General features: G+C 32.1%; 1 protein-coding gene across 1 annotated transcript in view; it reads left to right on the top strand.

Moving 5' to 3' along the window:
* Window positions 1–398: 398 nt before the first annotated feature.
* The window catches only part of PMP34 (Peroxisomal Membrane Protein 34), a 42,263-nt gene continuing 24,057 nt past the window's right edge, over window positions 399–18,604 (top strand). Inside the window, exons 1-6 of the mRNA XM_076466982.1 lie at window positions 399–514; window positions 644–844; window positions 9,859–9,919; window positions 14,832–14,898; window positions 16,666–16,820; window positions 18,352–18,480. Of these exons, the coding sequence (XP_076323097.1) occupies window positions 773–844; window positions 9,859–9,919; window positions 14,832–14,898; window positions 16,666–16,820; window positions 18,352–18,480 (484 nt within the window). The 5' untranslated portion in view covers window positions 399–514; window positions 644–772. The remainder of the gene's footprint in view (window positions 515–643; window positions 845–9,858; window positions 9,920–14,831; window positions 14,899–16,665; window positions 16,821–18,351; window positions 18,481–18,604) is intronic.

Raw genomic sequence — 18,604 nt, 5'->3', positions numbered from 1 at the left:
CACAACTTTACCAAATTTGTTTGAATATATATATATATATAATACTACAGAGCCTGTTTTACTACTCAGGTTAATAGAAGTTATTTTTGTCTTTCATTATTTCCTTTACAAATTTGCTATTGAGTACAACAAAAATTTTAATGGTGTTTGTTTATAACCTTTTACCTTGGTAGGACACAATGATATTGTGTACTGCATATAAACTGCGAAAGTTTAAACATTTGTCCGTGTTTAAAATTGCTTCGTAATTTGACTTTACTTTGTTGTTTCTGAATAATTCTTCGTGCTTCGATAATGATTTTTGCAACTGTTTTTACTTCAGTTTCTAACATGACTTATATAAATTAGTTTTGTGTATTATTTTAGACTAGTATTTATTTTTAATGTATTATACAGCCGAGGTGGCGCATTGCCTAATTAAACCTTCTCAGTAAAAAAAAAACATTTCGTGTTTTATCTTTGGGGTGATAAGGTGTGAAGAGATGGATACAAGTAGGAAACCTTGAAAACTGTAGTAAGTTGAAAAGATATTAAATTCATTTTATAAAATGAGTATTTAGAAAATTAGTTGAAAATATAATGATAAATTGCACAGTGAAATGTGATTGTCATTTAAACATCTGTTTATTGTTATTCTTTACAGGAAACGAAACTTCAAAATACTTTTTATTTCTGAGCCGGAATAAAGGAACACATTCCAATTTTCTAGTCGGCAGCCGTTGTATATTTGGGTCGAAAGTAACAGTAGAACTGTATCGACAGTGGTATTATCATGGCAAAGAACGCTTCGAGCACTAGCCTTTTTTCTTATGACACTTTAGTTCATGCTATTTCTGGTGCAGCGGTATGTTTAAACTACTTGTGTTACAATACTAACACTTAGTATAAACTGATAAAGAAGTTCGAAGATATTTTAATATTTTGACTAGTTTAAACTCGACAAGTAGAGATATTGCTATTAATAAGCTATTATAACGTGAACAGTGAAAACTATATTACTAAAATGAAATGTTAGCAGTGTTAATAAAAATTAGCTTACCTTTCTTGTTGCTTCAGTAGTTATTTCTTGAATGAAATACAATTTATATATATGTATATGTGTCCAAAATTAATTTAATAAAAAATGTATAAGATTTTTTGTTGTGAAAAGAAAATTTAATCAGCTATAAGTGCAAGTTATCTTTTCTTTACAGCTCTTCTGACCAAACTGATCTGAGTGATCAACCCACTAGCATTTGTTTGATACAGCAGTTTTTAACGTCTAACCCAAACTATCACATCCTTCTGTTATCACAAACAATCGCCCATATTGAGCATTGGTTTATTATGTGGTAACTTCAATTTTCTTGGCTTGGGTTTCAACCCATTATCTATTTTGCCACAAATATCAAAAGGAATATTGCAAACTTTAAATTGAAAATGAGCTCTTTCTCTTAACTATAAATAAGTTAAATGAGATGTGATTTTCTAAAACTGCCTCTAAAGTAAAGGATAGATGGACAGTGATTCTATTATGAGTTGGGAAAAATCATTAATTTCTCAATAAATGAATTTTAAAATGTTGAAACTGTAGATTTAGCATTGGAATTGTTTGTAGACTATCAAAGGGCTTATTGGGGTTTTGGAGTTACTTTGAATAAAAAGGTAAAACTGAGAGTGCTCACATGACATATGACAATAAAAATGAAGACTTGGAATTTTTATAAATATTTTCTATGAATTTGTGAAATTGAAACTTGGATAATATAAAATTTGAATTATTAACTGTTTTGATGATAATTATATTGATACACATTAATACTAAAGGTGTTTTACTAAGTTTCAAAAGTAATTCTCTGAAAACATTGGTGTACAGAAGACAACATCATCTCAAGAGAACTAAGTTAACAATTATGCTATTGTTTTTCATTCATTGGGTTCTTGATCAGATGATTGTCCTAGATAGTGGTTGATCATTTACATCCATTATCAGTTGGGAGGTTGATGTTGGTTTGGAATGATGTTTTCAATGTTTGGAATTTTCTTTTGCCTCTATTTCTAGCAGTAACACATCTGGCTTGTTGTGAATAGACAGATGAAAACTTTCAGTTTATTTTCTTTCAACTGATGTGCTGATATGGCCTGAGATGTCTGGCATGGCCAGGTGATTAGGGCACTTGTAATCTGAGGATCACGGGTTTGAATCCTTGTTGTACCAAACATGCTTGCCTTTTCAGCTGTGGGGCATTGTAATTTGATGGTCAATCCCACTGTTCATTAGTAAAAGAGTAGCCCTAGAGTTGATAGAGGGTGGTGATGAGTAGCTGCCTTCCCTCTGGTCTTACAATTAAGGATGGCTAACACAAAAAGCCCTTGTTTGGCTTCATGTAATTCATAAACAAACAAACAATCCTTCTCTGACTTGTTGATCTTAACTTTGAACTCCTGGTCAAACTAGTGCTAAAGAGGTTCATCTGTGAAATACAAACACAAGTTATCTATATCCTTCATGTTCACTGTAACACATAGATCAGTGGACTAGTCCTCTTGAACACACGGCATAGACCAGTCCATTCAGATCCAAGTTATTTCTGTACTTATTGCACATGCGACAACCATTCTGGAAATTTGTGTGGATGATGTGGGATATTTCCTTGGGAGAAGACCATACATCATGTCAACAGGGAGTAGTATTTCATACCCCAACTTGAGCATTTTTAGTGAAATGTCTGAAGACCTCTTTTTATTTGCTTTGTATGACATCATTATGTATGGTTAGTATTCAACTAATTCAGTTTGGTTGGAATTAAACTTTATAAGCATTCACATGGTAGTCTATATTATGCAACCGAGAGAACAGATTGCTGTTAAAATTAGCTTCCATATTTTTGGAGAATTCTTCTCATGCTCCAGTTTGTGCTGTGTAATACACATTGTCACCAAACTGTGTTCATGTACTAATTAATGGATTAATCTTGGCCCAATTTGTAAATTAGTCAGTGGCAGTGAGTGTATTGATGAGCTATCCAGGGATATTCTGTGGATAGACCTGACAAGTTTTTGGAGTTTACCTTGTCTTTAACAGTTCTTTCTCTGCATAGCATACATTGTGTAATATTCACACCAGCAATGAACATTTTGTCTCATTTGTGGGCAGAAGAACTACTGTCAGATGTTGGCACTAGGTTTTGGTATGCAATGTATAGAAAATCTTGCTATATCATATCATAATGGTTCTCTAGGAACCATTAGCTACAGTGTAACTGGAGAACCACAGCTTGGCAGTTTGTAGTGACAGTACAGTACACGTCCATGCACTTGTAACTGATAAGTGCATCTATAAAATTCTTTTATTTTGTGTTAGATGGGTTTTACCATGCTACATAATAAGGATCATCCATCTGGATCAGTGTTCCTTAGTTGCACCTCTTGGGGCTTCCAAAATGTTAATCATAGCATTTATCCACCATACCATTTTAATCTCTTACTGCACCACTAGTTACTGCTATGGCAAGCACAGTTTAGTGTTCCACGTGGTATTCAGGAAGGATCAGAACATTCTACAAGTGGACATGGTCTGGCCACAGTTTTTTGTGTGTGTTTATTATTGCCCCAGGAAATGCTCTATTACATCATATTCTTGCACTGTTTTTATCCAACATGATAGCATTCCTTTCAGACTTTTAAAGCTCATTAAACATTGAGGTGGGAGATCAGCCTTTTAAAATAGGGTATTGTGGTCACACATTGTGCTGTCTGGTGCTGCAGTTCTCCAGACTCTAATGCATTTCCATCCTTTCTCTAGAGGAGTGTGGGAGTTGTTATCACTGGCCCATTCTTAGCCACTGGAGTGGTGAACCATGGAGGCCTGCTCTCCTGGGTAACAGAATACCTCTCAGTTTGAGAGTAGAGAGGCGATATTCTGGTGGTATTGATGGTGTTACAGTCTTCGTACCACAGACCTGAAATACAGTTCTAGATGCTGTCAGGTGTTACTCCACCATGTCCATGTATGTATATATATTACAGTTTGGGGCATTTGTTTTTTCTATCACATTCCAGATCTTAGTTCCTGGTGGGTTTTGTTGTTTGGAGGTGGTCCAGCCATGTAGATCCTTGTGTGTTTTGTTGATACCCTCCTTCTACTGCAGACTTCACAATGAATTCCTTTTGTATTGGAGATGCAACCCTGAATTGTAGTCCCTTTCCTTCTGTTTTTTGGTTCACAGTGAATGTGATGTTTATTGAAAGATGGATAAAATACATGAATTCTTGTGTGTGTAAGGCTAGGTTTGCTATTTTTGCTTCAGACTGGATGACACATTCCCAATGCCATCATGTTTTGAACCAGAAATGAACGTTTTCTGAGCTCTCGTTACTTACTATCATCTGCTGGATGTTGGTTTCTAGTGGATGAGGTGTTGGTTGTGTTGGGAATTACATAAGTGTAGGTTCTGGGTATAAAAAACTTCCCTTCCAAGATATTGACATTAACTTCCTTCAAAAATGTGTAAATCGCAAACCCAAACCAATTATTATTGGGGATTTTAATTCTCCGCATACAGAACTAAGGGGAAACAGAAACATACGCAGAGGGTTGTGCATAAAAATTTTCTTTCTAGTAACAAAATGCACCTAATTAATGACCATACACTTACACACTTTTCAGCTGCCAACGGCTCATATGATGTACTTGATTTCGTTATAGCACCCAAGGACAGAGTAAACAGAATCTCTAACTTTAAAGTACATGATGAAATCACTAGTGACCACTTCCCCATTTCATGTATGATTCACCCGCGCCACCCTGCCATGGCGTACGTGACTCCCTCTGCATACACCTATACGAAAACTGACTGGCTCACTTTCAATGCTACACTGGACTCATACCTACCCCACCCAATTGAACATGCTAACAACAAGACAGAACTAGACAATTATGTAAATCAAGTTACAGAAAGCCATAAAAAATACAATTCCTAAAACAAGAAGAAAGCAATCACATAATCAATGGACTCTAACACCAGAAATTCACGCACTAATAATCAAACGCAGACAATTAAGACGAACACACTATATTACACGTGATCCATCTATCAAAACATAAATCAATAGAACAAATGCAAAAATTAAACAAGAAATTAAAACAGCAAAAGAAACTAATTGGCAAAACTTCTGTAAAAACTTAGAAAAAATCAAGAACAATCCAAAAGAATTTTGGAAAAAATTCAAGAGTATTGCTTCAGACAAAAACACAAATCACATGCTTCAACATATCACACACAACAATGAAATCGCAAGGACGGACGTAGAGAAAGCTGACTACTACGAATCCTCCTTTAGCGACCTAAATTCAGTATACTTTGACACACAACACCAACATCATGTCAACAACTTCATAAATACAAACCAAGCTTCATTCTCACCACGGTTCCCTGGTGAGACACTAGAGGCATACTCAAATTCAATCAATAGAATAGTAACCATAACTGAACTAAAAATTAATATCAAAAACTTAAAGAATACTTCCCTCGGACATGACCAATTCCAAACATTATTCTGAAAAAAAGCTCTACTCTCCTATTACAACACCTCACAAACATCATGAACATTTTACTAGCAACTGGATATTACCCTGACACTTGGAAAAAAGCCATTATAACCACGATCCCAAAGAAACAAACCAACAGAACTAATCCAGATAATTTCCATCCCATCAGTCTGTTAATCTGCCTTGGCAAACTGATGGAGAGAGTTATCTCCAACCGTCTTCTCCATTTTTGTAAATCAAATAACATCCTTCCAGAATCCCAAAATGCCTCCAGGAAAAACAGGCAAACAACAGATCACCTCACGTGACTAACCGAATCAATCTATAAAGCTTTCAACAACAACCAAGTAACCACTGGGGTATTCCTAGATGTCAAAAAAGCATTTGACAGCGTATGGCACAATGCCATTAAATACAAACTAAAACACCTGAAAATAAATCCCACTATAGTTAAATGGATTTCAAATTTCTTAACAGATAGAACAGCACAAGTAAAAGTCAATAAAACTATATTTAAATCATTTAATTTAACTGCAAGAGTGCCCCAAGGATCAGTCCTCTCTCCACTTTTATATATTTTTTTCGTCAGTGACGTACCTTTCCCAAATCTAACATACACGCATAATTCACAATACGCAGATGACATCGCTATCTGGAGCACCTCCAGAAACCCAGTGATGGCCATGTCTCGCGTACAAGAATCACTGAACAACGTCTCAACATGAAGTAGCAAGTGGAGAGTAGTGTTAAATCCAACCAAAACACAAGCAATCACCTTCTACAGGAAATTAAAAAAACAAAGAAAAAATCTAGAAAAAATAAAATTATCACTCGGAAATATGAGCAAAAACATCACATTCCTTGGCATCACTTTCGACACAAAACTGACATGGAAAAAACGTTAACAATATACACTCATCAATTAGAAAACGGATTTCACACTAATGACTCTAACCAGTAGACAATTGAAATGTTCACCAAACACCATTATCCAAATATACAAGGCTTACATCCGTCCACTAATAGAGTATGGATGTCAAGTAACATACAATATGTCAAACAACACACTCCAGAAAATCCAAGTTCAACAGAACAGAATACTAAGATCTGCATTCAGTCTACCGTCATTCACGCCAGTAAATTATATACATCAAATCAGTAACTTACCAACACTAAGAAATAGACTAACGGAAAGATCACACAAATATTATCTAAAAGCAGAAAACAGAAACAAACTAACGGCATCACTATACAAATTAACTAGTGCACCAACAAAATACATTTCACCTTACAACATATTTCAAGAATCACAAATTACACAACAAAGTATCTAAAGAACTAAACTCATGTTAATAATATGTATTCTCTTTTTCAGATATCGGGCACAGGACAGGCAAGACTTTTGGCGCCTGTCTTGTGAAAGTGGGTTTTCTCGGGGCACTCTCGTTTCCCCCCACAGAAAAAAACTTAGGCATTGGATTTTTAGATCCCAGCCCAGGCAACTTTATTGCCAGACCCTGATTCGGGTCGTTTGAGTTCATATTTACTTTGACTTCTGCCTTTCGGGATGGGACCTGGTCGTTCTCTCCAGTGCTGCCTTTGCCTCAGTCTAGGATAACATTAAAATTGACCTCCTTCACCCAAAAAAGTCAAAAATTATTTAATAAATAAATAAAGAAAACTAAACCTAATAACCTTTCACGAAAGGGGACGAAGAGGAACCACAACGTTCCTGAACACCCCAGTTGGAGAGAGAATTCTTACGATTTCTCTCTCTCTAAACTAAACCCCTGCCACGTTAGTTTGCGTTTGCGTCTGACACACAATTTCAAATGCTGCATTGTTGTTGAAGTTGAACTCTTATTTATGATCTGTTGCACCCTTACCATTTAACACCTGGGGTCCCTTTCTTGCTGAACATTTTTAGGGCTCTTTATGCTCTGATAGCATGTTCCTAAAGGTTGTAGAGTATACTTAGTTCAGAATTGGTTCAGTCTCCCACTGGTGTCCTGTTTTTAATTAATCACCATACCTCACTGTCGTTTTCTTGGGTATGTTCTAAAGCAAGGTCATGTTCTCACTGGCTCTTTACCAGTTCACTGTGGGATTCTAACTTTAAGTGAGGAAAGATACATCTGAAGTTAACATTTCTGTATACTGAAAATCTTTTTGTTATATACTTACCTCCTCTCACATTTCTTACCTGTCCTCCCCACTTTTGGTGTATTGGCTGACTTGGCTGTGATAAATCTCAAAGTGATTAACTGATTGCATTATTAGAAAGGCCACTAGTTAGTTATTGGTGTAGGATTGCTGCATGATCAGTTTTATTTGGATGTGCAGAAAGAACTGGGAGTTACAAGACTAGTATGAGCAAAAAAGTTGAGCCAACAGAGGCAGTACTAATTTAGAAAGCTTTTGGTGAGGGAAGTTGTGTATGTTGTAAATGTATATTAACTAATATATGACCTTAGTTTTGTTAATGAAAATAAATTGTCAATATTTTCCACCAAATTGCTTATCCACTTTGAAAGTATATATTAATTATTCATATAAACATGATTTTGAAAGTTATTTTTTGCATGTTGGATTGTTTTCTTGTTTTCCTAAAGAGTACTTTTGAAAACAAGAACATTTTAAAACTTGTATTTACACTGATATTGAAATTTGTAATAAGAAAGAAGTATAGGAGGCAACTAGGGATAACCAGATGACTCTTAAGAAAATGCTTATTCATGGGAATTTATATAGAAATTTTGATAGGCAAAAAAAAAAAAAAAACATTCTATTCAACCATAGAAACAAAGCACATTTAAAGCTCAGGTTTTTTAGGTGATTTCATATACAAGTGATAATATCAGCACAAAACTGAAGAGAAGAATTAAAATACTATAAAAAATCAAGTATCTTAAATCATCAATATGTCAAGCATACAAGAAAGAAATAATGTTTGAAAAATAACTAAAGCCATTAAATATAGACTACATTGTTGATGTCATAGTAAGAACATTGTGTAAGAAGTAAGTTATGGCAGATGTTCTCATACTTGTGTAGGAGAACCTTGCTGGTCTGTACATGATTGAATATCTGAAAATGTGTGATTGATATCAAATCTCAGTAGTAACAATGCTGTTGGAGAACATTGTGAAAAAGAACATGATATACTACAAATTGAAAATATCTTATTGAATGTCAAGATCTTATCTCAATATCATAGTTTAGTAAGCTGAAAGATGAAAGAGACAATTTTCATCAAGAAAAGTAAACCTAAAACGAACAAATATAAAATTTGGCTTTTGATGTAGAGACATTAACAGCATTCTTAACATTTTAATACTGTGAACTATGACAGTCTATACACACTCATAAAGGTTGAAGGATATTTTTAGACATCGTTTTATGTATGTATTAATGCTATAAGGTGAAATAATACTTACAGGTAGAAATATGAAGAGATATTGTATGTGTGTGTGTTATAGCAAAACCACATTAGGGTATCTGCTCAGTCCAGTGAGGGGAATTGAACCTCTGATTTTAACATTGTAAATTCATAGACTTACTGCTGTACTAGCATGGGACTGTATTTATGTAACATATTCTAAATCCAATAATGTTTATAGTTTACCTGTTTTACACATTTAATTTGATCTGAACTTTCTAAACACACAGCTATGTTTGGTGTGTTGTTAATGGTGTTATAATTTAGGTTGAACTATATTAAAGAACTGGTAATAAATTCTGTGGCTCGTGATGAAGCTGTAATAATGAAATACTGAGCTAATAAAGTTGCATTCTAGAGATGCAGGTCATGATTTTATTTAAATTTATAAAAATAAATATGAAATGATTATATTTATTAAAAGCAAAGAAAGAATGAAGCCCTAATATGCATCTCAGGACAGCTGGTATGGGTATTAATACTTACTAATAAAGCAGAGAATGTTTCAACCTTCTTAGATCATTTTCAGGTTAACAAAAAGTCAAATGACCTAAGAAGGTTAAAATGTTCTATTATTAAAAGTATTAATATCCATACCAGCCATCCTGAGAGATATTTTTACTTCAACTGGGTTTCTTGTCATCAAAATGAAGCCCTGTAACTTTTAAATGTTATTGTATCATAGAAACATAAGTAGATGTTTGTTCAGTATAAGTAGACAAGTGCCCTTGTATAACTAAAGTTGGACCAAGTACACATTTAATGAGATGTGTAAATAAACATTTTTATATTACAGGAGAATTGCATTAAATTTTGTATTACAGATGTAAGTACATGCTATCCTATAAGATAAAATCTGGGTGTTTTACAATTGTTTATTTTGTTTCAGGGCAGTGTCACAGCCATGACAGTGTTCTTCCCACTAGATACAGTACGTTCTAGACTACAAGGTACAGTATGCATGATTATGAATTTTTCAGTAATGTCAGGCTGTATCATTTGTCATCTAGTTCCTAGACTGCATAATCCAAAGGCTGTAGGATAAGTCCAAACATAATGCATGACTTATTATCAACATTTCTATGACTTTTGGGTGTTCACATTACTAGAAAGAAAAATTAAGTGAAGAGAAGAAAGGGGAAAATAGTTAGTGTATCAAAAGTGCAAGAAAAATTGAACCTATGGAAATATCTACTAAATGGGAAGTGTTGATAAAACAACTTAAAAGATAATTTATGCTAAATTTTACTCTGTTATACATAAGACATTTTCAATATTAATGTAAATATTATTTTTAAATTTTTTGGTGAAGATACAGTATTTTCTACATACCTAGACTTAAAATATTTGATGGATATACTTTTGTGAAAGTTATGAAAATGTAGAAGAATGGAAATACTGAAAAGATTATCACTTTTTCAAAGGCAAAATAGTTTTTTATGATAATTTGTAAAACGGTTGTATAAACAACCTATCCTCTAATAATTTATAGGTCTTTTTCAATTAATAAAAACTAAATGTTGAAAACTAAGTAAATTTGGAAATTTTTTAGAATGTAATCTATGATCAACAACAGGAAAGTAACTTATCCAGCTCAGTTATGAAGAGATGTAAACGTCAGCAGTCACAGAAGTGGGTTAATGTCCGATACATAATTGATTGTACATGTATTTTCATTAATCTTCAAAGCAGTTTATAGTGTGTGCATAATTATTTTGGCTGATATAAAAACAGTAATTTCTTAATTTCCTCATAAGAGGATAGAAGTTAAGTTGATCAGTAATATTTTTCTCTTCATTTGATTTACATTTTATAGAAGTACATTTTGAACATGTTATGACTGTTATTAATGTATTAAAATCAGAACAGATTATAGTTAAGAAGTTTCAATTATATATTTGATAAACTGTTTCTACTAGTTAAGTATATGACTGATATATGCTACTCTTCTGTACTACAGTATAACACAATGTAGTTTTTCACCTACAGATTAATTGAGAGAAATAAGAATGATGCTTTTCATTACACAGTAATATATTGTTTATAAAGTTTAAAATAATTTACATACATCTCAAAACTTGAGCTACATTCATACAGAATGTATTCTATAACCTAAACCTTAATAAAGCTAAGAGTAAAAATGAAAAAAAATGAAGTAGATACAGATGTTAGAAATCATGTACAGCATTTCAGACTTGTAGACACATAAAACTTTTGTAACACTAAGTTTGTAGTTCTTGATATAACATAAGAATAAATGTTAGAAATTGAGGAAAATTTTGTCAAGTAAGGTAGAGTGACCTTGCTTTTTGGCCTTCATGGGTGATTGAAAATGTTTTCCTTGTTGAATGTTGTACAACAAGCCTTACTTAGACAAATTCTTAGGAGAGTTTTCCTTGTACAATGTTTTGCTGCAGTCTTTGTGTTTCCTGTACAGTATATTTAACCTAATTTACTTCAGTCTATACTGCTCATTTTCCTCAGTGGTGGGGAGAGAAATTCTATAAATAAATTTACTTTTGTGTTAAAGGTGTATATAGTGAAATTGGTTTTATGAAAAAAAAACGTTTAATGTTAATTTTGGTATACATCACTGTACTTCTTTTGAAAGAAGAAAATTAACTTTTATTAATTATCAAAGCAGTTTTTAATATGATTTTAAAGTTAGTTGGTTTTTGTTTTTCATACTTAAAATGTAACTGCTGTATAAATCTTTGTTAATGTATATGTTTAGTAACAATAAAATATTTAATGCTTTAACATTTAAACTTGAAGTTGGAAAATTAAGTTGATTGTGAGAATTTACAGAAAAAACTAATGCATCTTACTAGTTTTGTCATATTACAAGATTGTTGGACATTTTATAGAAAAACATGAACTGCATATTTCTAGTTTTCTTCTACAAGTTACCTGTACAGCACTAGTGTAAATTAAATACATTTTTTATATAAAATTCAAATAATCATAAGAAATATATAATTCATTGAAACTACAAAAAAGTGAAGATGGTCACATGAGAAAGGGTAAAAGTTTCCTAGAGTGGAGATATTAGGCTTCTAAACCATTTGAGTTGTGTTTAGGTATTAGGGCAAAAATTTATGTATAGATATATGCATACATATTCAGTATCAGCTCAAAGTCTTGGTTGTTGTCATGAGAGGTTGCAAAAGAGAAGTGTCATTTGGTTTAATTACTGTATTTTTACAAAGCATTACTATATTCAACATAAGTTTACTGAATGTAAACAGTGTTTAGTAGATCATATTAGCTTTGATTATCTGACATTGTCTGTTTAATTATAAACTGTTTTTGTCTGTTTAATTATAAACTGGTATTTCCTATCTTTTTTCTGTCCAGAAATTTCCCAAGAAGGTTCAAGTAGTTTAGTCTTTGTTAGTTTCTAGTTTGTCATTTTATTTGTTATTCCAGTTTTATTTGGTAATGTTTAAATACTTGTCGCTGCTTAACATATGAAATATAATGTGTTTGATTCCAACTTCTTATTCCTGCTTTAAAACAGTTTTATTTTAGAATTTTATTCTTTGCATATTTTAATAGTTTGGAATCAATTTGATGTTGAAATAATTCAAATGACATTTTACTTTCACTTGAATATTTCATTTAGAACAGTGGTTCCCAACCAGGGGTGGGAGATATCGTTCCAGGGGGTGCAAGATAACAATTCAGTTTATGCAAGTTTTAGTTTGTTGTAATATTTTTCCTTTTCCAAATGTTTCATTTTTGTTTATATATCATTAAAAATTAATTATAAAAATTTGTTTTGGCCACTTTCACCTTTATTCTTAAATAAATAATTACTGTGATCGGTGTAAGAAAATATAAAAAGTTTTTAGGGGTGTGGGGCATAAAAAAAGGTTAGGAATTACTGATTTATTAGGTTTTAAATCCCCTTTTACCAAAAATTCTCCATTCTTTGAATTGCCTCCTTCTCAAGATCATTTACTTAGATGTTTTTATTTAAAATTTGTCGTTTGTTTTTGAGCTCTAGCTATGTTGAAGTTTGAAAACTATCAGGTCATCCCTCAAGTAATGTCTGATTTTAGGTTCAGAAAAAGAGCAATGATTTCAAATGCTTTTAATGTTACTTAATAAATAATGCATGTTCCACTATTATTAATTACTTTCTGACAACGATTCACAAGCTTCTGAATGCCACTATAAATTCTTGGGGTTTGGAGGAATGTAGAGAAAGTAGTTTTGACATCTTCATGTGTTCCAAGCTCTTTTCCATCAAGATAGTTCTACAAACTTAGGAATAGATGATAGTCAGATGGGGCAAGGTCTGGAGAATAAGGAAGATGTGGAAGTTTTTCCCAGTTTAGTTCTTCAATCTTTTCAGATGTGATCCTTGCTATATGGGGCTGTGCATTATTCTGGTGTAACACAACACCTGCACAATTGATCAAAGCATGCCTCTTTTCTTTCAGTGCAACATTCAAGCATTCTAACTGTTGACAATAAAGTCTGATGTAATTGTTATATTGAGTGGCAGCAACTCAAAGTGGATCACACCAACAATATCCCACCAAATGCTTAACAAGACTTTCCTGGGGTGGAGGTCCATTTTGGGTTGTGCTTTAGCCAGTTTACCTGCACTTAACCATTGTCTGCAAAGCTTAACATTTTTATAATGTATTCATTTTTCATCTTGAGTCAGAAACCTGCCCAAAAAAGGTGTTACGTTCACAAGAGTGCAGAAAAGTGGAAATGCCCATTCTTGCTCTGAGGTTGGCTTCTGTCAAATCATGGGGGACCCATTTTCCATGTTTTAACCTTTCCAAGCTGTTGCAGATGATGGTGAACTTTTGAATGGGTTGAGTTAAGCTTCTGTACTAGTTCTTCAACTGTTACAGCACAATCTTCATCAAGTGCAGCCAGCAGCAAGTCATGATTAAACTCAACAGGATGACTTGAATGTGGCATATCACTTGAGCTGCAGTCACAAACTGAACTTCTCAAATCACTTTTGACATTTTCTGTCATTGAGAGAGACTGCACATTGAATATTTCATGTAGTTTCTGTTGCAGTATTGGTTTTAAAACTAATAAAGCATTATATGCCTAATGTGTTCTTCAGACGCATCTATCTCTCTAGGGGTTTATTTGATTAATAATCTGAAAAAGTGAAATTGGGTTAGTTTCTTTTATTTATCTAAACAATTTTACATATTGTAGTCATTGAAGCCTTCTACAAAGACAGAAATGATGATACACTTTCTGTATTAAATTTTTGGACATTACTTATGGGATGGCTTGATATTTGATTGATAGTGTGGACCATCACACAGGCAAAACAAGAATGATGGTGATTTCAAACAGGTCTGAAAAGTAATGTATTAACTGATCAAGCTCTCTTAGTCTATGTTAATTGGTTCAGTAGATAATCTACACTTATGGTGTGATGATATTCACAAATGTTTTTATTTTAATCACATAAAATATGAGTATATGTGTAAATGCAAAGAGTATGTTTTTTTTTTTTTTTGTGGGTGGGTTTTTAAAAGCAAAAGTAGTCATTTCTTTTTATAAATTTGGACTTATGACTCCTAACCTTATGTACATGCATTAGTTTTATATTTATGTTGTATATTTTTGTGGTATATTCTTATTAAATAAATATTAATTAATTAATTCCTACTTTTTTGTGGAATGACCCAACTTGTATTTTTGTATTAAAAAATTGTTCATAATTGTTTTTTTCATAGAATATTCCCAAAATTGACATTAAGGAAGGTAAGAAAAAAGTGTGTGGTTTATTATTTCTAAAAACATGTAGATTTAAAAATAACTTTACTTTAATCATAGAAAGCTTATGATGAAATAGTACTAAATTCATTTTAGTGGAAGACAGCAGAGAATCTAAAAATACCTTTGCTATGATAGAAGAATTCATCAGAGAGGAAGGATTGTAAGTTATTTAATATTTGGTGTTCCTAATCTATAGTCAATTTTTTATATATCTATTTTTCTGATAAAAACAATGTGCTTTGAGCATGCCTTTAGTCCAAAGAAAACACTTCTCTGTTATAGTTAGTGCTTGTGGTGTTTGATTCACAAAGAAGTCAACATCTATGAATTTTAATGTCAAAACCCAACTTCCAATTTTGTTTCACAATCTTTTGATTTATTAACTTTTAAAAGTACAAAAATTAGTATGGTTATCAAAAAACATTGAGTAAAACTCTAGTAATAAAAACAAAAGTATGCTAATGCCAACTTGCAGTTTCTAATATGTTACCTTGGTAGATCAATTCTTAGTCCATAGAGTCCCTTGTCATTTACTAGGTTTAAGTGAGCATTCTTTAAATAGCATCATTCATTTGCTTATTTTGATATGTTGGCATCACAAGCACTAATGTATGTAGTACTATTAGATACTTGATCAATTTCAGAGAAAGTTTATTAAAATTGTATAGAATTGCAACTGCTACAAACATGGAGACTTGCAGAATATTTATAGTTTGTGTTCTTTTTTTTTCAGTATGAGTTTCATTTTAGGTTTATTTACTGATGCAATCTCTTTTCCTCAAAAACTTGCATAGGAATATATAGAACCCTTTTTGGTTAGTGGTGTGAAAAATCTGCATGTAAAAATGAACTAAAACATGAAACTTTCAAATTATGTTAATTTTAAATGATGGAGAACTACCATCTTAAATAGGAGTTTTTGGTAAGAATGTAAATTTTGTAATAGTGCAAGGTATATCTCAGAATGGCTGGTATGGGTATTAACACTTTCATCAAAACTTTTATGGAAACTAGATTCAAAGAACAAAAAAAAAAACCTTTACACATTTTTGAACACTGCAAATCAAATAAACACAACACGAGCATAGAAAACACTCAGATACTAAGTAGGGAAACAAATATAAACAAATGCAAAATCAAAGAAGCCCTACTTATGCAGCAACTAAAACCAATATAAAGGAACACCTTTTTTATCTACAGGAATTAATAACCTAACATCCAATTTCAGCGCCCCGTACAATCCCGTACTCGTTTATACTCTCGTCCCTAAGGCGTGTATCTGGCAATGGTCACTTGCAAAATTTCTTTGTTAACTTGAAGATGACCTTGGAAGGTCAAAAAGTTGTTCTCTGCTTATCAATAAAAGTGTTAATACCCCAGCCGTTCTGGAATACATTTTTATTTCAAGTGGGTTTCTTATCATCAAGAATTGTGAAATGTATTAGTATATATTATTCATTGATTTGTTAATCATGGAAAATGTCAGAAATTTGTAAATAAAGAAATAATCATTAAGTATCTGAAACCTCTCTTCTGATTATTTAATAAACAGTTAAATATATCCATTTAATATACAGATTTAATTAAGAGGTTTTGTGAAATACCACACCTTCAACATATCATTCACATAAAACTGAAAGAATGGATGTTTGTGTCAAATTTAAGACTATTAATTATCATTAAATTGTTTGGTAACTGTTTGTTTTTGTTCTGAAGAGTAACCTGTCATGCTACAAAATTGGTTAAATGAAGGAAGAATGGTTTGAGAAATGAAGTTTCAGGTTTCTCCTGTATATGTATATAAAACTCGCTCTCCTGATAGATAGTACTTATGTCAGAATAATTAAGATGCACTAATTATTGTAATTGTATACATTATTATAATTGTATTCTACAAAATCTGTATTATAATTTGTAACTTTTTTAGGGAAAGCTTGTACAGGGGTCTAGGACCTGTTTTAACTAGTTTGTGTGCATCTAACTTTGTGTATTTCTACACTTTTCATGGGCTGAGAGCTCTATACAGAGGAAATAAACAGAAACATAACCCTCTAAGTGATCTGGCTTTAGCTTCACTGGCAGGTAAAAGTGGTTATTAATTTTATGACTTAGATGTTAATCTAAATGTACAATATTTGAATTATTAGATGACTTCAGTAAACAGACTATTTCTGCACATTTATTCCCTAACTCTATGAGACCCAGATGGTTTATTTGATGCACATGTTGTACAGTATATTTTATTCCACTTCTCAAAAGAGCATCTACTGGATTAAAAAGACTGAAATTTCAGAATTAACTTCTGCAAGTAAACTATCCTATATTTGTATATGATAGTTGTAAGAATTTTCAGATTTGAAATTTCAGAAAATTTTCATTGTAATAAGTTTTTCTCTAAGAAGCAGTTAAAAATAACATACCCTTATTGTAGATTTTAATTACAGATTTATGTCTTTCTATGCTCTTTTAACACTTTTTTTGTAAAGTTTTTATCATATAAAACTGCTAATTGTTTCTTTGTTTTGATATTAGAAACAGTATTCAGTTTCATTGTGTTTAGAATTGCACAGACATCAAATGAAAATAACTTTTTGCTATAGTAGACTTTTATTAAAAATTGTTAACTTGGAGATTTCGTTTATTATATGTAACATGTTTTAAATCCATTTCATGTTGGTTTTTTTTATTTGTACATTTCTTTTGGGTGATTTTCTATGTCCATTCAAGCAGTTACGCAGACTGACTTAGCCTAATGCCGAATGGTCAAGGATACATTATTTAGCTAAACCTCCCTCATCTTGTTCCACACACAACAAAAAAATATTCTCCTGTTTTACATGGATTTTGTAATTCAATTGAAGTGTAAAGTAATAAGAAAAACTTTGTGAAATACCTGGACTAACCGTACCAGAAGTTGTTCACAAACATTATTATGTCTTACAACATATTACCAAATTAAGATTTTATCACTTTGTTTCAATCTTTACATGAATTTCCACTGCATTTTGATCTCTTTTTTACCTTTTGCAGTTAAAAACAATGAAAGAAAAAACTTTTATAATGTGTTTACGTCCGTACTCTATAAGTTCTCAAAGAGATTAACATTGAGATTAACAATCAGTAATTGGTTAAAAATGAATAGAACAATAATTCTATTGAAATTATAAGGACAAACTGTTGTGTTCAAAACTGTTAGGACTTTCTCACTAGGGGCTTTGAATACCTTATAAGGAAAGCAATAAATTAAAACCTAGCTCTGTTGATTATTGCTGATCCATTAGCATAAGTCAGAGAGAATTATTGACATTTTTTGAAAGGAGTTGTAGGAGTTATGGAATAGGTTGTTGGACTTACTGGTTTATATCATAATAAATCAAGAAGATTAGAGACTGTAAATTTAGATTATATTTTAGCAGTATCTATAATATAAATGTATCATTTGTATTACTAATATGTGTTAATAATATAAAATTGTGTAGATAAATGTTTAACTTTCTTAAAGGTTGTGTCCATATTTGATGTTAGAAGGTTAAACTGATAGAATAAGATATTGAAATGGGTTCTTAATTTTTGAAGCAGTAGTTAATGAAATTGAATGAAAATGTATATTTAGGTGCAGTGAATGTTATTGCAACAACTCCACTGTGGGTTGTTAACACTCGCCTGAAGATGCAAGGTGTGAAACTACGGGCCGGAGACTCATTGAGACTCAAGAAAACTCAATGTTATAATGGGATTTTAGGTATAAAATATATATTGTTACTTTTATTATCAGTAACTTACTCTCCCAGTTTTTAATTACTTTATTTTAGGGCTATACGAAGGGTAGATTTTGACCTTTAAAGATTCAAACAAAGATTTAAACC

This window comes from Tachypleus tridentatus, chromosome 11, assembly GCF_004210375.1.
Source record: "Tachypleus tridentatus isolate NWPU-2018 chromosome 11, ASM421037v1, whole genome shotgun sequence".
NCBI classification, from domain to species: domain Eukaryota; kingdom Metazoa; phylum Arthropoda; class Merostomata; order Xiphosura; family Limulidae; genus Tachypleus; species Tachypleus tridentatus.
This window is presented reverse-complemented; position numbering and strand designations above follow the sequence as displayed.